This window comes from Copidosoma floridanum, unplaced genomic scaffold (assembly GCF_036245765.1).
Source record: "Copidosoma floridanum isolate Cflo_tuat_1 unplaced genomic scaffold, Cflo_Japanese_pri ptg000019l, whole genome shotgun sequence".
NCBI lineage: Eukaryota > Metazoa > Arthropoda > Insecta > Hymenoptera > Encyrtidae > Copidosoma > Copidosoma floridanum.
The window spans coordinates 21,451,006-21,476,379 of record NW_028321896.1 but is presented as its reverse complement, the minus strand read 5'-3'; the positions used below and the strand labels follow the sequence as shown (position 1 = coordinate 21,476,379).

At 40.4% G+C, this 25,374-nt stretch overlaps 2 protein-coding genes across 2 annotated transcripts; one reads left to right on the top strand and one right to left on the bottom strand.

Annotated features, from left to right (window-relative positions):
- Position 1: 1 nt before the first annotated feature.
- LOC106643616 (protein Wnt-5b) lies at positions 2 to 10,517 on the bottom strand. The gene is made up of 11 exons (XM_089592905.1): positions 10,160 to 10,517; positions 10,040 to 10,080; positions 9,690 to 9,955; positions 5,227 to 5,456; positions 4,196 to 4,281; positions 3,620 to 3,891; positions 2,377 to 2,557; positions 2,065 to 2,176; positions 1,890 to 1,992; positions 1,263 to 1,430; positions 2 to 1,059 (listed from the first exon to the last, which is right to left on the bottom strand). The coding sequence occupies exons 4-11, from the start codon at positions 5,266 to 5,268 to the stop codon at positions 872 to 874; spliced, it is 1,152 nt and encodes a 383-aa protein (XP_089449031.1). The 5' UTR covers positions 5,269 to 5,456; positions 9,690 to 9,955; positions 10,040 to 10,080; positions 10,160 to 10,517; the 3' UTR covers positions 2 to 871.
- A 6,667-nt stretch (positions 10,518 to 17,184) lies between these two features.
- Ppa (F-box and leucine rich repeat protein partner of paired) lies at positions 17,185 to 19,731 on the top strand. Its single transcript, XM_014358836.3, has one exon. It carries the CDS (start codon positions 17,473 to 17,475, stop codon positions 19,219 to 19,221), a length of 1,749 nt encoding a protein of 582 aa, XP_014214322.2. The 5' UTR covers positions 17,185 to 17,472; the 3' UTR covers positions 19,222 to 19,731.
- The last annotated feature ends 5,643 nt before the right edge of the window (positions 19,732 to 25,374 follow it).

The following is a 25,374-nucleotide window of genomic DNA, read 5'->3' as shown; positions in this document are numbered from 1 at the left end:
CTGGAATCTTTATAAACGCCATTTCAATTTATTGCACAAATTTACAAAAGCATGTATTTTATTAAATTATTAATTGATTTACCACGGTGTTGAGTATATTTCTCAAAATAATTTTCTTTTTTTTTACCCAAACTGCTTCTCTATGATACACAATAAACAATTATTATTGGCACAGGATGATAATTATTCCTTCGATGGGTCCTTAGTGCATTAATAATATTTTTTCACCTACACTTGAAAAATTTGCATTAGGTTTATAAACTATGTAGGTATATACGTGATTATTTGATATATTCACTACACTTGTAGAAACACCATTGATCTACGTTCAACAATTCAGGATTTAATTCAAACTGTAACACTTTTTTAATATTCAAAATCTTAGTTTTGGCTACAATAAGCAAAACGTAGATGCGGGAGATGAGATAATTATTTACATCCTAGTAATATTTGTTTTCACTTAAGTAAGTATTGTTGACCGGCTACGTAGTTAAAGTTACCTAATAACAATTTAAATAATAAAATACAGGTGTCAAAGAACAATATAACCCTGGATTTGGATAAACCGTGCACGCAACCATATTATAATATAATATATAAAATATTTGATTTGATGAGAAAGAATGAGGGCTAGTCTGCCGCTAGGGGCGCTTATCATCACACCTCTTGGTATATCTATATTTTATGTGAGTGCGTGCGCATTGTAGTATTTAAAATGAACAACGATTAACGAACAACGTGAGTTAGCGAGCGCCCCCTAGCGGCATAATATGTAATAAATAGATAATAGCTCCCGTTGTAAATAGTACGCGCAACTTTTGTACGGTGTAGGCACGCGGTGGTCAAATCGCATCTTCGGAATTCGAAGATCTCATTTGCACGTATGGATATCAAAACTCTTGGAACAGGTATTACACTGAACTTGACAGCACCAGTGAAACTTGCAGTCGCAGCGCTCGCTCGTCATGCTCTTGTGCGTATTGTAGCCTCGACCGCAGCACAACAGATTGCAACCGTCAATGCCATTCGACGTTCGATTGCAGGCTCGGCCTCGGGTACCTGCACGTACAATAACTAACAATATACAACGTGTTCGTCTATTACAAACAAATAAGTATATCGGGTCAACGTTAAGTGATTCGTTTGCAAGTGTACAAAAGAAAATTTTGCGCAATATCTATGTGTAGGATAGTCGCCAAGTGACAGTGAATAGGTATAAGGAGTCTGCTGCCCAGCACAGCGCACGCTACGAATTTACTCACCCAAGGAGCCCAAGGTTGCATTGGAAAAGCAAAAGTTTGGCGAATCATCCAAGTACACCAAATCGTTGGCAGTTGGCAAAGAGTAACGCGGATCCTTGATGGACAATTTGCCCTTCTTGTTCACCTTCACTTCCGTCGCCCCATCGTATTTATCCAAGAGGTAATCCCCTACAACGTGCGAGCCCGATTACAACAAGAAATCGTGTAAGTATAATTTATTTTACATTGTACTTACATTGCAACATTCAAAATAATAAATGCTTTTTTTGGTTAGTTAAGAAAATTTTTCAAGTGCAGTGATTGATGGTGCATATGTATTACACCTCTGTCGGGGTGCGGGAAGGGGAGGGGATTTTTTAACGTCACAATTCGCTACAGATAAGTACTTAGTCATCATAGGCATATTTCTGAAAATAATGTACTTAATAACTACTGTTTTCATTTGTATAAGTGAAAACTCATCATCCCTTAATGGCATCGCTGTCGGTGTTGTTATTGTTGTTAATATATAAGTAATGCGTGGACTGATGTATAATATTCATCGTGTGAACAAAAATTGAAGGTACCTTATCTAAGTACTTACGAGAGATCTTGGTGCTTTGAAAAACCATTGGAGAAGTTTCTCACCTATTTCTCTGAAAGAGGCTAGCTGCTGCCAACAGGTGATGAGGCTGCAACTCCCGGAAACCCCGTGACACTTGCACGTCACCTTAGATTTCCTAATCACCGCCTGTCACGTAAATTACATGAGTATTGTTAGAGAACAACTCTTATTTATTTTGAATATCACTTAAATCATTACCCTGCGACCGGCCTCGTTATTATGCAGATTCATCAGGCTTCTGCCGTGCTCGCGACTGCGCCTCTTGTAATTACGCTCTCGCTCTCGTACGTCCACGAAGGATTGGGCGAATCTATTATATAAGTATATGATGAAAGATAGACAAGAAGTACATTGATGTGTGATGATGATAATAATAATAATAATAATAATCAAAATTTTTATCAAGTGACAATAATAATAGTTGTGAAAAAAGGTTTTATATTATATAAAATAACAGGGACGGGAATAAAAGTTGAACGAAGAGAAATTAGGTATATAGGTGAAACTCACTGGTAGCCGTATTCGAGGTTGTCGCCGCAGCCACCCCAGATCCACTCTCGATTGAGATCCTTGGGCCTGCTGGTTCTCGAGCAGCCGCAAGAGGATAGCTGGCCGTCCCGACAGGCGCGGCCCAGCGCGTAAACGACCCCGGCTGCCGTGATCGCGTGCACGAACGCCGTTTCTCTGCTCGCTGTTGACTCCATCGCATATCATATTCTATATATGTATTTATACAACTACTTGTTTATGCATTATGCAACGCATATTGCATTATAAGGACATTAATTGTATATACGTACACGTACCTACCCTACCTATACCAATATAAATATTATGTATTTACTTTTGTATGTATTTTAGTATATCCTTTAGTACACGATTCAATTTTTCCAACAACAACATAGTTATTATAATAAACAACCCCCTCGCGTGCAGCCTCATTCACTCTCCCATGTGTGCATTAAACACATTTATTCATCAATTTTTTTAAGTATGTTTTTTTTCTTTTTCTTCTTCTTCTTCTTCTGCTTTTTTAATGTACAAGCGCAAGCAAGTATATTTAACAAAAAATTAAAAATGATGAAAACTGGAGTAAGTAACCGGATGTAGAATTTTTTTTTTTTTTTTTTTTTTTTTTTTCTCATTTGCATTACAAACGAAAGGGTATAAAATATATTTTGTGTCTATGAAACACCTAGATTTTTCCTGAACATTAGCATTTCAAATGTTGTTTTTTGCCAAATGGCTATCACTCGCCAGCCCACCAACAACTGTAAAATACCACTGCCACCTGTTTTCGCGCGATACATAAATAATATACCCACACATATATAATAATTTACACACAATGTAAGGTAAATCATGTATAATGTTATGTATTTATCTTGCAAGTAGAATTGAGCAATAAAAAAATATACACATGTGTAATATTATTATGTAGAACGCGCGTTAGGCCTATGTAGAGCGCTACCTGTGGTGTCCATATACCCACGTAATATTAGGTACACTGTATATATAGCTCCAGTCTTGGCAGCATAAATTCAAATTACAAACAGCCATCACCCTCTCACAGTGATATTTATATTTTACGTGTCTCTGTTAGTTACTCGGGTTACTTATACATACGTATAAGAGAAAGGTGCATCACCGGGAGTAAAACAGGATCAGACGTGAATACAAGTGTCGAGGAAAAAAAAAAAAAAAATAATGATAATAATAATAATAATAATGACGATGACATGGTGGGTCGTACCTATGTCCATGAGGGGTCCAAAGACGCTCTCGTCGTCGAGGGTCGAGCAGTTCCAGCGCCGATACTTGAATTGGTGCTGGCACTCGCGTATCCCGAGCTTGGCGCCGCGGGCGACGCTGGACATGTGATCGTGCGACAATTGGCAAAGCTTGTCCTGGCCACGGGACAGGCCCCTCAGAGCCGAGCACAGCGCCGAGGGCTCGAGCTTTCCGGCCGAAGTAGCAGCCTCGCCCCGATGATCCCCGAGTGAGACGCCCCGCAGACCCGAGTGCCTCCAACGTCAAATGATACTCGCATAATAAGGGTACAGGTACTTAATACATTAATTATTTGTCTATAGGTCATTGAGCACGGTGTAGCACACGTAGGTATCAGTACTTAATTTATTCGGTGACGCGACGTGCAAAATAACATTTTAACATTTTAACATTTTTTTTTTTTTTCATAAAAGAGCAAATTGTGCATGTACCAAATAATAATAATGTAACAACTTAAAATGATGAACAACGATCGATTATGTTACGCACACAAGCCCCAATACGGCAGGGTATATAATACGTATTATTATGTACTTACATCCAAGTGCCGGTGCGCGAGGCGGCAAAGCTTCCAAGTACCAGCTCGAGCAGGAGCAACAGTCGAATGTCAAGAGTGATTTTTACCTGGAGCAACGGAGTATAGTATGATATACGTTATTATATGTGTATACAGTAAAAACTGGATTATAATATTATACATTACAATGGTACTCGAGTGCGCCCAGATAATATAACTTTATTCGTAGGCACACGAAAGTTAATAGCTAGTAATAATAATGATAATAACGCGCAGAGATAAAAAGGGGGGGATGGGGTGGAAAAGTCTTACTCGATGTTTCCCACATCGCGGGAACATAACATTGTATCATCATACCAGTGCGCTGAATCTTGATCCGGTATATATATATATTTTTTGTTGTATCGAGTATTGTTGTAGTATAATGTACTCACGGAACTCGTCCAGGGCCGACACTGGAACGCTCGCGTTACGTCAGGCATGCCGTTGTAATGGTACGAACAGTGCCGTTGTTCTTGTTCTACGTATATGTATACCTATATGCTTCGATATGAGTATTTTGTTTTGGTGTAGCTAAAAGTCTCGATAAGTAACCAGCACAGCTTTCTCGCAAAGTTCATGAGTTCATGCAGCCCAATAACCCGAAAAACTGTACGGGACGGTTATTTGAGAATTACCAAGCGCACGGGACAGGAAACATGTCATTTGCTTGGAAACGCGACGACGATCTCGATCCCTAGTGATTTTTTCTCGCTTCAGCGCACTCTCTTCTTCATTAATTTCACACACGTCCTATAGCACGTCCTGGTGTGCATTGGATCACCTATATGTGTATAATATATAAATCTGCAATTACACCATCATCATCATCATCATCATCATCATCATCATCATCATCATCATCATCATCATCATCATCATCATCATTATTATCATTATTATTATTATCATAATTATTATTATTATTATTATTATTATTATTATTATTATTATTATTATTATTATTATTATTTACCAAAACGTGGAAAAAAAAAAACGAAATTGTTTCTCACGCTTATTGATGCATCTGATGGACCCGATCCTATTGCAGCCATGCCTGGGTGTCTGTTATTAATCTTCCAACTAGCTACCTGCACCCCTTGCACTGTACTTTCAAGTTTTCAATCTGATTGTCTGTCTATCGGCTTCTCCGCTCGTTGTTAGGGTGTTGATCGGTACCAAGTGATTCAGCTGGCCCAAGGAGATAAGTAAGTATGGTTCCCATACGAGTGGAGGCGGTGTCCTGTCACCAAACAGAATAAGAAGAAAGAGAACCCGATGAAGATGATGGACGCTCACAAGTTGCATTACATTAGGTATAGGTAAAACTTGGCCCGTCGTTTATGGTGTTTGTTTTATAATTATATACGTATGTGGGTGACAAGGTATCGAGGAGAGGGGGGGAGAAGAAACGCGATATGAAAACTAGTTGCCGATTTTACGGTTTATTGACAAGCGACCGGTCCGATCGCGGCGAGACTCGTAAGCACATTGTAAAAATAAGTTTAATAGATTATTATTTCCGACTATTTCTCTTTCATTGTTTTTCCTATCATCGTCTCAGGTAACCATATTATTATGCACATAGAGCACATAACATGTTATTATCGTATTCGTTCATAAGTCACGTGTGCCTCTGATGGAAAACAGTAGTTTGTTATTTTTACGCACACTTACCTTGGAAATCAAGCCGTTACTTTTATCTTTTATATTCCCTATCACTCGTGGATTTCCTTTATCATTCGCGCATCAATCAATTGGTACACCCAAGTGCTTCCAGATAAGAGGAAGTACGAAGCGGAGGAATAAACGGGCTCAATTAAGAAAGAGAATCTGTATATGCGGCTCGTTGTAGCACAAGTTCACGGGGCCGTTCACCTTGATATTAATCGGCTGCTTTAGTAACTACTTATATATACGTATAGGTAATAGGTACTTTGGCCGAAGCGGAGTGGATTTTCTCGCGCCGTTCTCACTGTTATACATATATATATATATATATATATATATATATATATATACACAAGTATACCTGACTTAGCTAAACCCCATATGAACGCGCGCGGCGCTCATATGTGCTAGCAAGTATAATATATACATAATAATACCTATAAGTTTGCACTCACATTACGTATATATACGTATAAGTACATACGACGCGCTCGCGCTCACACACACACACATTATATTATATATACAAACATCCGGACCTCTTCATCGACCATCGACGGTCCATGGTAAATATAGTGGTGGTGTATTGTACTGTATGCATGTGTGTAACTTACCACTCCTACGTGATAATATTCACATGTAGGTAATTATTTAATATATTTAATATAATTCATGTATACATGTATATGTACTGCACGTTAATATTAGTACTGGCATTTTCTTCGGGTATATATTGTAAATGTAGCGCCTGCGAGCAAATGAATAAACCCTCGCTTTTCTCGAGAAAAAAAAAATCCACACGCGTTCATGTGTCGTATGTACTTAGGTATACCTACTACTTGAGTCAATGGACTCGCCTCTCGAGAGGCTTTTTATGACTTGTATTTGCCTTAGTACGTAAAAATACACATACGATGCGTATATACATCTGAACCAACCAAACAACGCCTTCTTCTTGCTGGGAGAGAAAAAATGGAACAAAATTTGTACGTGGACTTTTTTTATGAAGGTGTGCGTTGTACGGAAACGATATTACTCGAAAGATGGAGGGAGTCAACTCGGTCATTGAATTAAATGAGGGATGGATCAACCCGAGTTTTCAGCGAAAAAGATTTAAAAAAAAATGTTGTTTTTATCTCGAAATCGTGGCAAGCTGAATAATCCTTCGTATTTTTTTATTTTTACGTAGCCGAGCCGAGTTGTCCTCTATCTATTCTTAAACGTACATGGTATAACAACGAGCCACCTTGCGCGACAATTAAGACACACTATCTACGGAACAATAAACGTCCAGTTGCGCACTCGTTTGGACTGATGAGCTCTTTTTTCTTGTAAAGGGCGCGAGCGTGTTTCAATAAACTTTGGGTTATTGGTTATGTACTGAAACGAGCAAGCAAACCCCTTCAGGCCCCAAAAGTCACTCGAATCATCCTCCAGGACTCTTAATTTTAAGTGGGCATGGACATTCGCATCGCTGACCCAGAGACATTAATACGCAAAATTGGCCTGTCTATTGTGAAGAAAAAAATGCCGAAAAGTCGTGACTTTCGATTTCAACGAGTCAGCGCCGATAATCCCTTTGACTGGATTCCATGGGCGGTGTTGTAAAGATGATACGGGATTTTACGGGATCCAAGCACATTTGTTTGACGCTTTAAATAGTAAAAAAGTGTTTTTGATTTGACGAAAATTGCAAGCATTTCCCTCGTATGTACGAAACCGTACGAAACGATTAGACGAGCGAAAAAGCATATGCACAACACTTTAAACTCTGTGGGTAGCGTACAAGTTGGGCAATGGAACATAGCCATGGCAATGAAAAAAATAACGAGATCACGCGAAGCACGTCCAACGCAACTAGCACTCTAAATCATTATTATTATCATTATTATTATTATTATCATTTTTGTTGCATACGGATGTTAAGCTGTGTAATGGTTCCCAACCGCCGCCGCAGGAAGAAGTAAGTACACACCCAAAGAGTGAATCGGCCCTCGTTATTATCACAACGAGTGTATGTGTGAAAGAGAGAGAGAGAGAGCGCTGGGTGGTGGCAGCATGATACATATACATAAAAAAAGAGCGGATGAGCACTTGGGGGTGGAAGGAAGAAGAGTGGGGGGGGAGGAAGAAAAAGAGCAGCGTGGAGCGGCTGGGATGAAAGACGAAAATCGTGAGCGCTCGCCGTCTTGCTCAGCCTCCTGGCATCTTCCTGCCTCTTTTTTCCCTTTGCCTCCTCTGGCTCTCCATTTCAAACAATATATATGTACGGCAATGATAATAATAACATATTACAAGCTGCCCGTGCGCTGTTTGGGTTTATATCATTTATTCACCATAACAAGTGATTTTTTTGTTTCTTTTCTTTCTTTCCTTCCTTTTTTCACACATATACATATACATTGCAAGAGAGAGAGAGAGAGAGAGAGAGAAAAAGCATCATAGAAATCAAGTCGGCCTTTTGACTGACGAATAAATTAATGCAAGGTGAGAAGACGCGTCGGTGCCTCAAAAGAAGCGCTTTGAAGATTCGCGCTCACGTTGGCCTGCCTGATATTTGTACGTGGCTGTATGTGAGTGTATTTGCCTGTGCCACCACTGCTATGGTAGGTACCTATGCGAAAAATATGTAGGATGGTACTGGCTCCTTGTACAAGTATATATATGTATGTATACACAAATTAACACACGCCGGAGTGAGGACGAAGAGAGGCTTGTTATTTGCGCTCTATAGAGCTGCGTTTTTTTTTTTTTTTTTTCGTTTTTTCCCTGAAACATTGATTAAGTACAAGTATCTATACTTATTCCATGCGGAGTTTTCGATGTCTATACCGTCGAGACTAATTAATGTTCTTGTATACTTGATATATAGGTGTCACATTAGCGATCAGTTAATTTTTGCTCAGTTGTTCTTGTAAAAGTGCGCGAGGTGATGCGCGACTAAACTTAGATATGTGCATCCATTTTCATAGTCATTGGAAAAAAATCGTCCGTCACCGGTTTTGCATGGGCATCGGTATTTGCTCGCATCTGGTGCTCACTGTTTTTATATGTTAAATGCCGCAGGTACCTAACTGCTTTTTTTTTTAACACTATCTCGATGAAAAGTAGGCTCACGTGTAAGTATATCCATACCTTTATAGGATTAACGAGATGTATGAAATCTAACTCGGTCAGATCCATAATAATTATTTATTTATGGTGACCGATGTAATTTAACTTTTGTTATTTATGTATTACGTGTGTGTATAATTGTATAATCCCCTTACGATGAAACAAGCAATGCGCATACCTACTTTCAGGGGTCAATTGAAAGGCATACCCTCCGAGACTTGAGGTGGTTTTTTGCATCAAGAGACAGTTACGATTGTTCACAGTTGCACTGAGGGTAAATATTATTTTTAGAATCCTAGAGATATGTGAATATGATCCGATGCCATAAAGTCATACACTTGAATGACCCCTCGGGGCAAATGTTGTTGTCGTTTGCACAAGAGTAGGTGCTTATTTTAGATGAAGAGCCGACGCAACCGACGATACAATTATAATATAAACATGCTATTCGATGGATATATACATATAGACTTTTCTATCTCGCTGTCTTTTCACGAGCACTCTTACAAGCATGTCCACATTAAACAGTTATTTCGCATAGCATGTATACACACATACATACATACGTCTGCACGAATGAGCTAAACGAATGTACACGCACGTGTAAATGTGAGCAGGTATACTAGGTAATTATAATGTATGGGTAACTATTATATATATATATATGCAACAAGCTTAAATTTAACGTTACCTTATAGCGGAGAAATCGGCAATCGGCAGCTCGCTACTTTGGCTGGTGTATCGAAGTGCATGTATAGCCTCTCCCAATCTTTGCAGGTAGATAATGATTATAATGGTATACTTGTAGTACGGGGGGAGAAAAAAGATAATCGAAACGGCCACAGCCACAGCTTGTCTACATCTTGGACAGCAGCTGACATTGAAATATCCACCGCGAACAACTTGTCACGCTTCTTCTTCCTCCCCTTGTATTTGGCGCACATAGAGGCCTACATCCTACGCATTATTATTATCATCATCATCATCATCATCGTTATCCTATAGCAAATAACTTGGGCACTTTAACAACTGTTGTTGCACCTCCTTCGATGAAAATTAGCCTCTTTCAGTGAGACATCTAGCTATAACGATAATAACAATTTATAGTAGGTAATAATTGCATAGTTTCAACAACAACATATTAAACAAATTTATTTGTACTTTTGGAATATTTTTTATTCTTTACGCGACTGGCAGGAGCACTCGAGAGATAACAGACTTTGTATTGAAGGTAACATCATATCAGACTCGCGATCTGCGTCCGCGCACTTTTCTTGCCGATTTTTCACACCGGAGCGGCTCAGCGATACCCGAAATGGCTCACTTAAAAGGGACCTGGTCGAGAGAAAACACTCCCCAAGTAGAAGACAGGTATGTTACAGTAGTAATACATACTTAATAAGTATAACAAAGAGAGGAAGCAGGTGGTATAGGTAATGGGCGAAAGACTGGAGGCGGCGAATACTAGGCAGACGGGGTTTACAATATATCCAAGGTAGGTAAGTAGGTATTGTACTGTTCGCGGCTGCGCGAGGAAGGCGACTCTCGGGCTGCCGATGGGGCTGCAGGCTGCCGCGAGAGACGTCCGGGGAATCCGAGAAGGAGCAAGAGAGGGAGAGAGCAAGTACCTATCCAGTCACTGCAATGCCTGATACTCCCATATGCTTATACCGCGGCAGCAGCTTCTCTCTCGCTTAAGGTATATATTATATGCCCTGTATATACATATAGTTTACTTAGCCATTCGGTTGCGCGTGTGCGTGTATATATATATATATATATATATATATATATATATATCCCGGTAATGCCGCGAGTCGAACAGAGACAGGAACATATTGAGCAAAAACTGCGGCAAAAAAGGGACTCTCTCTCGCTCTCAGTGTGTACCTATATACTTTATAGTCGTCTCGATGTATACGTATATATATATATATAAACATGTGGGTCCTTTCTCTCCACCGCTTGCTTGCACTTGCCGATAATCTGCTTTCTCTCTTTCGCTTGCTCGGCCGGCCGCACTTAATTCCCATCTCCCTTGTCGGCATCTGTACCTACTGCCCACCTTCCATGTGCCCGTTCTCCTCGTCTCTCTTTTTTTTCCTCTCCCTCGCGGTCCCTTTGCTTTGCCAACTCTCTTTCCTCCTACTCTATATAAGTAATACGCTCATTCATTCGCGAACCCAAGACGGACAGACAAACGTCCCTCCTCGGTATAATGAGGTATTAAAGCTATAATATGTTCCAGTACTTACCTAATACGCAGAAAAGCACACGTTTATTATAAATTTATATTATATAAATATTTGCATGTATAAACAAACGTAATGTACACTACTCGTGAAAACAAGCGGGTAAACCTTTGCCACCCCCCCCTCTCTTTCCCTTCTCACTCTCTCTAATCTGTATACAACTAAAATGATAAATACTTTATTTGGAAGTTGTGTTAGTTTAAGTATGTCTCTCTCCGTTGTTTTTTTTTTTTTTTTTTTCCTTCTGGTGGTTCGGCTGACTGGTCCCTACATATGCTTGTTAGCTCCACTCTTTAGCCCTTACGCAAGTTCATTCCGACCGGCTCAATTAGCACGTCTCATCACCACCACCACCACCAATGCACTTTCCACCTTTTTCCTCCCTTTCGACTTGTTTTTGTTTTTTCCTTTACTCTCTTGGAGTGTCCACTTAATCGTCACACTTTGGGTAACTCGGTGGGACGGTATTGTGGTTGTATATACTATACTTGTATACACTTTACGTATAGGTTATATATATAGAAGGTGCTTAGTTGGCCTATATTTTATATAGAGTTACACGCAGGATGACAACAATAGTTATATGTATATTATTATACGTCAAATGTTTTCAATACATGCGGCAACGATCGAGCAGAGGCCGATCATTTTTTATTTTTCGAATACGTAATCATTGTGCAATAATAAAATTAAGGCCCACCTTTATCTGACTTTATTAAGCCAACTGTTTATCATTATTAATAAACAAAAAAGTTGTTATTCTTAGTATATTGTACATGGTTTCGAATCACTATCCCAGGATTCTTTTGCTTTTTAAACAGGCATTGCGACTTGTCCACTGCTAGAGCTTTATAAGCTATTTAGTATAATGTAAAAAGACGAAAATTTGTAACCGCTGATCATAATTCACGTTATTGATTGAAAAAAGTTACCCAGTTAGTCGAAGTTTAAATATTTAATATATAGTTGCCATATTATATATATATATATATATATTTAGATTTGTTATAACACATTATATAATCAGTAATATCCAAAAATTGAGCATTAAATGTTTGTCTAATTAGAACTCGAAATTTTCTAATATGATTCCTCCGAATCCAAATAATAAAATATCAATGTATACCTAGTTTGCAATGTATGTATATTAGTGACGCAATTTTTAGTTAAGTAAAAAAACCAACATAGTTGTTAAAGCTAAGTTGAATAAAAAAAAAATCACCAACAACCCAAGAGAATTTAAATGAAAATAAACAATTACTTATGGTGGAGTTAACTATTAATAGTTACAACTTTGAGAGACGTGGTAACCAATATGAAAATATGATTGTAAAACGTTTTAAATGTATTTGAATTCTATAAGAGTGAAAGTATGAACAAAGTCGTGCACCTAAAAGTTGATGTCACAGACACGATACATTTTTCTGTTAAAGTATTACTTGTTAATTTCGCGTGATTAAACATTCGGAGAAAGATGTATGTATCAACAAATGACTAATCTCACGAGGGGATGCCGAAAATTCATAATTTACCCAATACTTGTCAGTGGAGGACAAGTTGTCCCTGCGTGCGAAATAAGGTAAAAAAAATGGTTTATTCAATTCAATAGAACTACGCGGGACGTATCAACAGGTGACTAGTATATATGGCATTGTAACAGTCCTGTGCTGTGGACTAAGCGTGTAGGTAAGATACTTATGCTGTGCTATGAAAAAACGTCGTGCAGGGTGAAAAGGAAAAAAAAAGCATTTAGCACGGGGCCGTTCTGCGCACAAGTGTCATGTAGGGGATGTAGGTACCCATGCACTTGTAGTGGGTACAATACAGTACAGTATACGCGTTACCTGTACATGTATACCTATATTGGTACCGTCCGAATCCAAACGATGCGATTTGACTATACTTATGAATCCTTACTTGTAGGGGGAAGAAAGAAAGTGCTATATAACGACGGGGCGTGCCAGAGACGTGAATGGAAACGTGCCCTTCGCACAGGAAAACTCAAACGCTCCTTTACTTTATTCTCTGGTGTGCTGCACCTCGCACCCATACACTTGGTTTCTCGAGAAGATTGCGTGGAGGGGGGTTGGGGCACACTAAATGTTCAATGCTATCTTCCGGGAACTCAAAATACCTTTTCAACTTTAAACGTAAGAGTCGTCCAAATAATGGCGTCCAGTCCGCTGGGATCGCGGGGAATTCCATTGAGTATCCATACAAGTTTGGCCCGCGTTTCAGTCAATATTTTTATACCCATAACAAATATCTTCTCCTCGCAGTTTATACTATTTTAAACAAATTCTTATGGTCGTCAAACGTTTGACCTTTATGCTTGTACATTCCGAGGCGACAATCCACGTAATTGATGATTATTTCAGCAAAACGGTAAATAATACGTATCCTAATCACGAAAATAAGACCGTATGATGAGCCATGACGAGATAACAGGCATAGGCCGTTCACGCGTGCCAAGAGAGCCATTTGTGAAACATTATTGCCTCGGCACAATGTCATTTATAATTCGACTCTTGTTTACATCCATACATGATCCACGAGCTCACAGGTATTTTTGATCCCTCCCCCCTTGCGAGCGTATGTCTACAACTCTCTTGGGTGCAAATAACATGCCATAGTTTAAAGTATAGTTTCCCGTACTGGTATGCCCAGTATGCCCTATTAAAATTCACAATGTCATTTCGAGAGCCGTTGCCGCTGACATGGACAATGAACGGCAGTGGGAGCAAAACGAAAGAATAAATAGCGGATGATAAAAGGAGTATGGAAGTCGGTACGTACTTACCAGGGACTCGATGTCCTGGCTCAAGGGACACCTTTTTCCCTCCTTAGTTTGGTCACTTTCGATGCTAAAAAATGTTCCCACCAGACTTATAGGTACCTCAGCGAAAAATTTAAAAAATTGTCCATCACTATTGTCGACGTTTGCATAACATATAAAATCGTGTGCTACAAACATATCACTTTTCATCAAAAAATTCATTTCATTCGAAAATTTTTATTTATGAAGCTAACAATTTTTCAACTTAACACGGTAAAAAGGTAAAAAGGCCCGAAATCAATCACATCAGCTGGCTGCGGCTGATTGATCAGTCGACATCGATGGCAGCGCTATCATTTACTTGACAAACTTGAATTTTGGAACGCAACCTGTATCTATATAGTTCAAAGTGCAAATAAACATAATTTCGCGCCCAGCACAAGTGTACCACATGTTAATATAATGTTTGCCAGATCCAGCCCAAAGTGACTACTCGAAGTAATTTCACATCATCACAAAAACATTTTTGGGGTAATTCCCGTCATAATTTCCACTGATTTCTATACATAGTATACGTAGACATGTATATCGCTACGATCCAAAAAAGAGAGCCCGGCATCAGCTCTTTCAACTACGGCATACCTTTTTTTTTTTCAAACTTTAATTTTGAAGGAGATGGGGAAAAAGGGGGAGGAGAATGCCTTGCGAAGGGTAACAGCGAGAGAAAGAGACCCAAGGACCTTTTTGGGCACTCGTGCCTCTGTAAAATATACAATACTCTACGTCTCAACTCAACATTCCCTCGAGGATTTTGCCTGCTTTGGCTCGTCATAATATACGGACGCACATATATAACTATGTGTGTGTGTGTGTGTGTGTGTGTTGCTGCTGCAAGCTAAGTCCTACGCTGCTACGAAACACCTTTTTTAAAATATTTTTTCTATCCCTGATTTTGTGATGTTTAGTATGTAAGCTGTATGCCACACGTAACGCTTGTTTTTCTGTGACCGTTTAATGTTTACAATTTTTTTTTTTTTTAGTACTTATGGTACGTTCATTTAACAGTTTATACATTTCACACATTTGAGTCTTTTGATCTGATCAATTATATTATGTGTGTGTGTAGGTAGTGGATCAATTTTCCCCTGTATGCACACTATATGACGTGACATTGTTATAATCAAATGCATGAGTGGGAGTACTATATATATATAAGTAAAAGCAACTAGCAGCTTCCTAAATGTCGTAGCGTCCCTGTTGACACTTCGTATAAGAGGGGGACGAATCATTGAGACCAACTTGTTTATACATTTAAAATAAAGGTGTATTTTTTTAACTTTTATTTTATTTTTTTTATACTAAAGAACTTTTGGTTGCAGTACATTTCTCGAAAAAAACTTTGAACGATTGTCAATAAAGCACATGGAAGTACCCAAATCGTCATTCTCAGTGATCTTGAAACTCGATCTTACATGAACACAAGAACAATTTTAAAGCTAAGGATGATGATCATCGACCCATCCGATATCCCAAATGAACCATAATCTTGTCGAAAGACTGTAAATCACTTTGTGCCCTATTCAAGGCTTGCCTATAATAAATAGTCGGCGATAAATACTTAACGTCATTGTAACTGTTAAAAAAAGTTGTTACAAATATAGAGGCATGGAGAGTTGGTACGAATATCGTTTATACGTAGGTATAGGTGCCTACATCTACCTATCAAAAGAACAGCCGCCCCCTGTCAGCGCGACAGGCAAGCTCTCTATTATTGTTGTACACTCACCGTACCTTGATTCGCAAACCGCGAAGTTTGAATTCTTGAAGTAATTTATCGTATTAAAACACGAAGAACAACCATAACCATGAAATAAGAATATAATGATGAACAACTATCATATTAACAACTATTGAACAATGTTAAAATCATATTTTATGTTTATTTGTCATAAAAAAATTTAAGACTTCAAACTTCGCGGTTTGCGAATCAAGGTACGGCGAGTGTACGCTACTTCAAAAGTGGCTGACGATGGTGAGCCATCCAGCCCGGCTGCGGGCACTGTAGGCGGCTGTTTTTAACAGCTGCGGGAACGAAACTCGCTCCGGCGACGAGGCGCCACCAGGGACTGCTGCTGATGCTAGTACCCCCATCTCGTCCTCGTCGGGGCGGGGAGGGGGGAGCAGCAGAGAGAAAGAGAGCGGAGAAGTTATAGGTGTATATACCTATACCTGCAGTCTGCAGCGTAGCAGTAGAAGAGCACAGCAGACACGGTCTCTCGACAGTCTCGGCTCGTCAGTCTGCCGTTGAAAGCGTAAAGCTACGGCTCGCTCTTTCGTAAGAGACGAGAAAAAAAAAGACTCTCCTCGACAGCCGCGGGAGAAGCAGAGCTACCACGGGTATCTCGATCGACCCTCGCAAGGACAGACGTCGCGCATACCTTGGCGATGCTGTGTGCATAGAATAAAACAAAAAAGAAAAGAAACAGAGATTGGCACAACATTTTCACCCACAAACCATTGTCGCCTCCCTGGTGCTGCAAACTACTTGATCAACTACTAATATAGTACTACTGCTGTTATTGAAATAATAATAATAATAATAATAATAATAATAATAATAGTTGTTATTGTTCAATACGCATTTGTTATGTCCACTGGTGTATTCTGCTTGCTGGGACGTCGGGTGCAAAGTTTCACGCTTATCGCAACGAAACTACAATAACAAGTGATAATAATATCATCGAGTGATATAACATATTATGTTTTGTTGTTTTCTTTTGTTATTTTGTTTTTGTTGATCGTAGTAGTAACCGTGATCGGTGATGTATACACGACGTGGAAATACATTAGTATAGAACAGTGTGCAAATTATTGTCATACGCGTACACATAAGTACAGCAACGGCAATAAAAGTAATGATAATAATAACAACAACCATGGTTACAGTGGTATAACTACGAACGATCTATACATTAGCCAAGTGTATGTATTTCAACGATAGGTCGTGTACGCGTGTGGAAAAGAAAGAAGAAAAAAACAATAAAAAAATAATAGTACAAAAGTGGTGAGGTATTGCGATAAAAGAATCGTTGCTTTCGTGTAGTTTTATTAGCGACGCGTTTGTGCAGAGTGCCCTCCTCCCCCCCCCCCCCCCCGGTAACGACTCCGAAAAAAGAAGTAAGACGGCAAAATAAAAAAAGGACAGTAGCGGCGAGGCTTGATGCGACGGAAAAAAAGTGCCGTTACCGAAGAGTGACACGGAAGCGGCTGTTGGCAGCAAAAATAATACCCCTCGTTTGAGCGCACCCCCAAAGTACGTGAGTAAGTACAGAGTAGCGAAAAAGCGCGAGTCTCGTGGATCGGGTGAAGAGACCGCGGCTGGCTTCGGCCACGTCAGCTTCGCAGCAGGAGCATCGGTGGTGGTTAGCAGGGGTAGCCCGTATAGCATGGAAGAAGCTGCCGGGCAAGAACAGCAACCGCCGGAGCAGCCGTCGCCGCAGCCCCAGCTGATGACGAAGTTGTCGGGCCTGACGCCGAGTAACGGCACTACCCTCATCCATCGCTCGGGACATTGCTATCAATTGCACCGTCCGCACCTTGGCCTGCCGGCCGATCCAACGCTGGCGGACCATCAGCCTCACAAAAAATTTAAGGCGGATCATCCCGATGCCCCGAGTCTCGGGCCCGCGGCAGCAGCCGGAGCTTCCGCCGCCTCGCTCACCCAGGACCAACTGCTTCAACAACAACAACAACAACTCCTCACCGGTCACTCGGTCAACCACATTCTGGACATCAATCGCCGTAGGACCCGAGGGGCCCTCGGTAAGCTAAATAACAACAACAACAACAACAACAGCCAGCACCATCACCATGGCCATCAGCAACAACAACAACAACAACAACAGCAACAACAGCAGCAGCAACAACAACAGCATCAAAGACAACATCAGCAGCACAAGCATCAACAGTATCAGCAACAAGTGAGCAACGCAAGTACCCACGTGTCGTGCCTGTACCCGGAAATCCTGGCGTTGATATTCAGCAAACTGGAGGTGCGCGATCGGGGCCGGGCCGCCCAGGTGTGTAGCGTGTGGCGAGAGGCGGCTTATCAGCGCTCGGCCTGGCGGGGCGTCGAGGCTAAGCTCCACCTGCGAAAACACGCGAGCGCCGTGTTCCATTGCCTGGAGAAGCGGGGCATCAAGCGCGTCCAGGTGCTCTCGTTGACCGTGCGCCGCGGCCTCGGCGACGTGTTTCGGGGGGTACCCAAGCTCCAAAGTCTTAACTTGTCGGGTTGCTACAACATGTCGGACACGGGACTGAACAACGCCCTCGGCCAGAGCTATCCCGCGTTGACGGAGCTGAATCTCAGTCTATGCAAGAACATAACCGACGCGAGCCTCGGCAAGATAGCCAACGCGTTGCGTAACCTCGAGCGCCTCGAGCTCGGCGGTTGCAGCAACATCACGAACATGGGCCTCCACGTGATATCCTGGGGCCTGAAGAAACTCCGGCGTCTGGAGTTGCGCAGCTGTTGGCACGTATCCGACCAAGGCATTGCCTTTCTCGCGGGCACGGCCGCCGACGATTGCGGCACCCCGAGGCTCGAGCACCTCGGGCTCCAGGATTGCCAAAGATTGAGCGACGAGGGCCTGCGCCACTTGGCCACCGGCCTCGGCGACACCTTGCGCAGCATCAATCTCAGCTTTTGCGTCCTCATAACCGACGCGGGCATGAAGCACGTCGCGAAAATCGGTAGCCTACGCGAGCTAGATCTACGCTCGTGCGACAGCATATCGGAGATCGGCATGGCTTACCTCGCCGAGGGTGGCTCGCGCGTCTCGAGCCTCGACGTCTCGTTTTGCGACAAGATCGGCGATCCCGCGCTCCAGCAAATCAGCCAGGGCCTCTTCAATCTCAAGTGCCTCGGCTTGTCGGCTTGCCCGATCACGGACGAGGGCATAGCGAGGATCGCTCGTAGCCAGCGGGCCCTCGAGACCCTCCACATCGGCCAGTGCAGCAAGCTCACCGATCGCAGCGTTTCCGCCATCGTCGACAACATGACCGAGCTACGGTGCATCGATCTCTACGGGTGCACGCGCATATCAAAGTTCGGCCTCGAGAAGATCGACAAGCTCAGGATAAGCCTCAATCTTCGGCTCTACCTGCACGGCGAGGAGCACGAGCGCAATAGGTGATGGCCGCTCGCCCCCCTGCCTCTGAGACCCCAGTCATCGTGGCCCCGGTAGCTCCTCCTTTTCCCTGCGTCGTCGTCGTCGTCGTTCTTCTCCTTCGTGTAAGTAGTCTTCTTGCGCGCCTCACGTCTTCGTCGTCGGGAGGCCGCGGTTAGTTCCTCTACATCACCCGTACCGCTGCACTATACCCGTGTACCAACCCCCCACCTCTCATTTCTATCTATAAACCTCCCGCGACCGCGAAGCCTCAGGTACCCAAGTATACTGTGGAATTCGCTGCCGAAGTGAGATACAAATCATATGGACGTGATTTTTTTTTTTTTTTTTTTTTTTTTTTTTTCCATCCACTATTCAAGCGTACTTTAACAGCAATATAGCAATAATAATGTGTATATACTTTTTATTCGATGTATAGGAGGATATTTTTGTAAATACACACGTAGGCTTTTTAAGAATTCGATGATTATTATGGTAACAATTATAGTGACAACTATAATAATAATAATAATAATAATAATAATAATAATAATAATAATAATAATATGCTGATGATGAGCGACTAGTTGAAAAACATGTTTTTTTCCAAATGCAATACCAATGCGTTTTACAAATAAGTTCCTTATTTGTGTACAATTTGTAAATACATAACATTATTTTCTACCAAAATACCATAACACACATACACACATGCATACCAATACACACGTATGATTAATATTTTCTATCCAAATATTTTGATCTTTGTTTACACTGCAAAAACAAATGCATTGATGTAAATAAACGTTTTGTTATTTTATTGTAAATATTGTTTGTTTATAAATAAAAATATTCAAACGATAACGAAGCGAACATTTTTGTTTATGAAAAAAAAAATCATAATAAAAATATTTATAAAAAAAAAAATTTTCATTTTTTCAGTACAATGCTATTGTGAGTTCCCCATTTCCCAAATCCTTTACAACTTAATTTTATCGATATTTTTACCTAGTAATCGTTGGGTAAGCCAATCCCGAAAACTCACGGAAATTAGAATTTTCAACATTGAAATATTTTTAATGCTTTTGAAAAAAAAAATTTATTTGTCGGCTTCCACTTTTAACTACAATGAGTTGGTGAAAAGAAAACTATATCATGAACTATACTCTATTGAACCATTAAATCTATCGACAATAACTTATTTGAGTGTAAAATTATAAATAGAAAACGAAATAATATCACGACGCATAAAAATGGTTCCCGAATGCGACGATGTGGACTAATTAATGCGCGAAAAAAAAAACAACATATCTCTGCTCTACTGCGATGCACGAAGAGGACACGAAAAATCGTCCATTCTGATGACGGCAACGCGAGCGCCCGCTCCCGCGCTGCTCCTACAGGGTAATATAGGTATTATAATTGGATATTCATCGTCGAATGAATAAAACAAGCGGGAGCAGGAAAAAAAAAGAAAGTGCACTATGTATGGATACAGCCTCCGCTTGTATGAAAAATCAACCTCGGCCCAATAGTCGGAAAAGCATTCCCGACCATGATAATAATTGGAGTTACGTCCCTATCGCCGATTAAACCTTTTTTATTTGCTCTTTACTTGCATTTTGCACCTTCGTTCGCAGTACCTACGATACTATTGTTACTTCTTAATTATTTAGTTACCTTGTTCTTTGTCGCGCATTACAAATGAAATTTGATTTATTTGTTGTAAATTTATCCAGAGTAAAAAAAACACAAATGACTGAATCATCGTTAAAAAGAGTAGTTTTCGAAAGACATTAATTTGAGCATAAAACTTAATTCTATGCATTAGTATGTAAGAAAGTAAAGAGTTGTACTCCGTTTTTTGGTACGTTCATCAAATGAAGAACAATTATCATTTGAGGGTTATTGGTAATCAGTGCATGCTACAACAACTGACTAAACTATTTGTGTTAAAATAATGACGTGGGAATTCGTAATCTAAAAAAAAAAAGATACTATTTCTAGGTTTAACTAGGGCATAATTAAACCATTTTTCGAATATAAAAAGAAAAAACAAACTTGAAAAGGTTTTAACTTGGGTAATTTTATATTAATTATTTTTCTGAAAGTGACCGTGAGTGCATTTGATTAGCGGACCTGACTTGTTACGAAGTAATCATCAATCTATGTGTATATATATATTATAGTAGTGCTACACCGACACACTGTCTATACGTACTGGCAAAACGAGGGAAAAGCGAGGAAAAGGGTCGTGTTCTCTTACAACACCAAATAGGTGTGTGGGCTCCGAAAAAAATTCGGAGCATCAGCAGCTCGTGAATGATCGCGTCTCGAGCGCGAAATTAAAAAAAAAAAAACAAAAAACAGGCGGCAGGGATGTGTGCATATAGGTATACTGCATCGCAGGTGCACGCGAGATAGAGAGCGCGTGCAAATTGTTCCTTATGCATATACGCACATCATGTACAGTCGAAATTCGCTCGGTCAGAAAGCTATATGGGTGCAGTGTGGTGGGCCACTAGTATAGGTGTATGCATGCAGTGAAAGCGAAAACCGGGCAAAAAACGCAACAGCCACGAACTGTGCCACATTCGCTTTAACAGGTCGTTGGGAGCTTGCTTTTTTTTTTTTTCCCTCGTGATGCTCGTTCGGCGTCACTGTGGGAAATCGTGTGCCGTAGGTATAAGGGGGGTGAGGGTGAGAGAAGAGAAAAATAATTGGAGTGGGAGGGTAAACAACGCAGGGATGCAGGAAGAGAGGGAGGAAGGAAAAACACGGAAAAAGAGAGGTAGCTGCACCGAGTAATCAGCGGCACGCTCGCGACCGCGGCCTAAAATTCAATTCCGTAACAATGTCGACTTGTTTCTCCCTCCTCTTGTATTGTACATGGTATATATAGGTATTTGTGTGTGTATATCTTGTCGCCGCATAACCAACACCATTCCACCGTATAGGTATACATGGCTCACAAGAGTGGTGGTAGTAGGAGTCGGCGCGGCTCCCCTCGATACACCCTTTCTCTACCTCTCCCTCCATCATATCCTTTTCCACTCGCACTCTGCCTCTTTGGCTGTATATGTGCATGCAGCACACAATATACTATTGGCGCGTCGTCTCTTATTTTTATCTCTCCTCCCTCGACCCTTGGCTTATTCCTTGGTGCTCCGCCGCTCTTCCTTTCATTTCTATTCTCTTTCCCGTTTGGTACGCACACAGTCGTACCTACACGTTATCCCTTGTTTCTTTCTACCGTATACCATCCCCTTCCTCGTATTTACATCTCGGTTTCGAGGGCGCAAGTTTTCGCTTTGTGCTTTGCCGATGGATGACTATATATTATAAAGGCTAAGTGTATACGTGTATATAAGGCTGGAGAATAAGTTTGCGAAAGACGATGAGATAGGGTGGGTTGGAGGAGGGCGCAAGAGATACTGTGGATGCCCGATGGTGGTTTAAAGAAAGTATGTACTCTAAATGGTGAATTCGCACTTTATAGCCCTTAGATCGACCGGAGTAATTTTTCTTTGTTGTTACATTAAATAATTATTATATCTCATCCACTGGTACCGCACCTATGAGCAACGGTGCCGCTGACAAAAATACCAAATTCGTCGCATACTTTTTTTTTCACTGTAAACCGGTGCCATATTCTGTGGATGTGTTATTTTTCTCTACGTTTTTTGTTTTTCTCCCGTACGTATAATTTAACCATTTTTTTTTTTTCCATGTCAATTTATACAATCTATTAACGGTAAAAACATAAATTCAGTTACCTAGGAAGAATCGCTGGACTGTAAAAATACGTTGAACAAAGATACTTTTTACGCGGGAAACATTTTGTTGTTTTACGTTACGCAAACCAAATTTTTCAATCTTTTATACGAAAATATTGTCTATAGCCACTATAGTGTTAATTTAATTGAATAAGATTAACTTATACTTTAATGAAGAATTGCTGGACATGGTATAAACATAAGATACTCTTTTCTGCGCATATAACATTTGAAAACTCTCCACCTATAGGTTCGTATACCTATAATCCTATACTCGAAGCTTTAAAGGCTTTAAATTGGCGCCGATTTTTTTTCCTTACGACCTATAACTTATGAAATTGCTTACGAATTTGCTTGCGTCGGATTGATATTAGTGCTCACATCTTGCCGTAAAAAAAAATATATATATATATATATATAAAAATAAAAAAAAGTACAGCTGTAAGCCTCAGGAACGGCGTATTCGTCTCATCCTTTGTTCGAGATAATACAGCAAATAGCCATTAGAGTACTATAAGTAATTCAACAGATCTCACGTGGCCGTGATCGTAGTAATATCTAGACGTGTGCGGGTAGGTGTACCTATAGTTTTGCAGTGTTGGTGGATGTAGATGTGGGTGGAAGCCAACGAGCAATGAAGAATCAGTACACCTATATGTATATAGCAGTCTTGTGTACATACGTATATAATCTATACAAGACTCGACAATTTTTCACTAAACAACTCGTCCGCCCGCCACAGTCTGGCCAAACTTATGAGCGCCTACTCTGTACATATAGTATACGTCTACGTACTACCGTGGTGTGGTGTACCAATGTGACACATTATGTGTGTGTGTGTGTGTGTGTGTGTGTGTGTGAGTACCTGTTACATGTGATATTATATTTTTGCCACCTCTATCTTTTACTTATATATGTTTCGTCGTAGCTGCAGATGTCGTTTTGAACACACACACACACACACACACACACACACATATATATATATATATATATATATATATATATATATATATATATATATATATACATATTTACGCGTACATGGTAGTAACTATACGTACTAACAGTGAAAGGGAGGAGGGAGAAAGAAAAATTGTTTATCAGTCAAGGCCACGTCGCGATCACGCGTTGGCGGCTCGTTCACCTCGACTTCTGCAGAGCAGCCTCGAGCGAGGTACTTACTTACCTCCTGTGCCTATATTATTTCCCTTTGACCGCGGCTGCTTGTCAAATATACTGCATCTCTCGTCTATTACCCCTCCTATACTTTCCTCTCTATCTGTCTCCTTGCTGCAAGAGACGTTTCAGAATGCATCCCTATGTATAAAGAAGGTATTTTTCAAACTATTTTGATTTGTTGTTGGCTCTCTCTCTCTCTCTCTTTCGGTATCGACCGATAATTAACTCGGCGCATACTGTCTACTTTAATATTCGCGCTAATGAAATTTGAATATCTTATGTGCGTTGGCGTAGGAGTTGGTATTTGTATATACGTGTATATATTATATTATGTACTGTGCTCACTGTTTGCACGTAGCCTGCCCCGCGATACCTACCTGCAATCATCCTCGAAAAGTTTGTAAAGCAACCTAGGTATGTACATATATATATATATATATATATATATATATATATATATATATATATATATATATATATATTATATACCCATAAGTGCAAAATTGACATTTCGCGAATGGAAATTTCGGGACGAAGGCGTAATATGGATATTGATATTTTTGTTTTGCAAACTTTATAATTGCCAATTATTACTTAACCGAGCCCAGTGTAAGTTCAATTAAAAGACCTACGTGATGTATGTGTGTGTGTGTATAACATGAAATACGCATACACATATAGCCATAGGTACAGTGGAGGCCGTTTAATTCGTTGAGCGGCAAGTATAAAATTGACCAATGAAAGAGGTTTCGTGATCGAATCAGCCAATAGGAATTAAATGTTTGAATTTCCCGCTCAACGAATTAAACGGCCTCCACTCAACTCGACTGTACGTAAGTATACGTACATTACGGTGCCTATACCTACAGTTTTCGAAAAATCGGCATTGAAAGTTTATAGATGCTAAACAGACGATAAAATAAAGTAGGAACGCACGCGTCAGCGACGTAGAGGAAAAAAAGGAAGAAAAATCAGGCGTTAGGAAAAACTAGAGGAGGATATAATATTATATACGTACATGAATGTAATAGGTGTCCATCTTTGCTTAGACTCTGAGACAGAGTAGGTACGTATATACACATATATATACACACTTTTATATAGCGGACCGGACGCACGGGCGACAGCTAAACCGGGAGGAGTGACACACACACACACACACACACAGAGAGAGAGAGAGACGGAAAATATGTATGTGAGAAGAAAAAAGGGGGGAGAGAGT

Coding starts and splice junctions, on each gene's coding strand:
- LOC106643616 (XM_089592905.1), bottom strand. CDS start 5,268: ATGGCTGCAATAGGATCGGGTCCATCAGATGCATCAATAAGC. Junction 4,282..5,226: donor CATCAGATGCATCAATAAGC/GTGAGAAACAAT, acceptor CCGTTGCTCCAG/GTAAAAATCACTCTTGACAT. Junction 2,558..3,619: donor TGGACCCCTCATGGACATAG/GTACGACCCACC, acceptor TGGAGTCAACAG/CGAGCAGAGAAACGGCGTTC.
- Ppa (XM_014358836.3), top strand. CDS start 17,473: ATGGAAGAAGCTGCCGGGCAAGAACAGCAACCGCCGGAGCAGCCGTCG.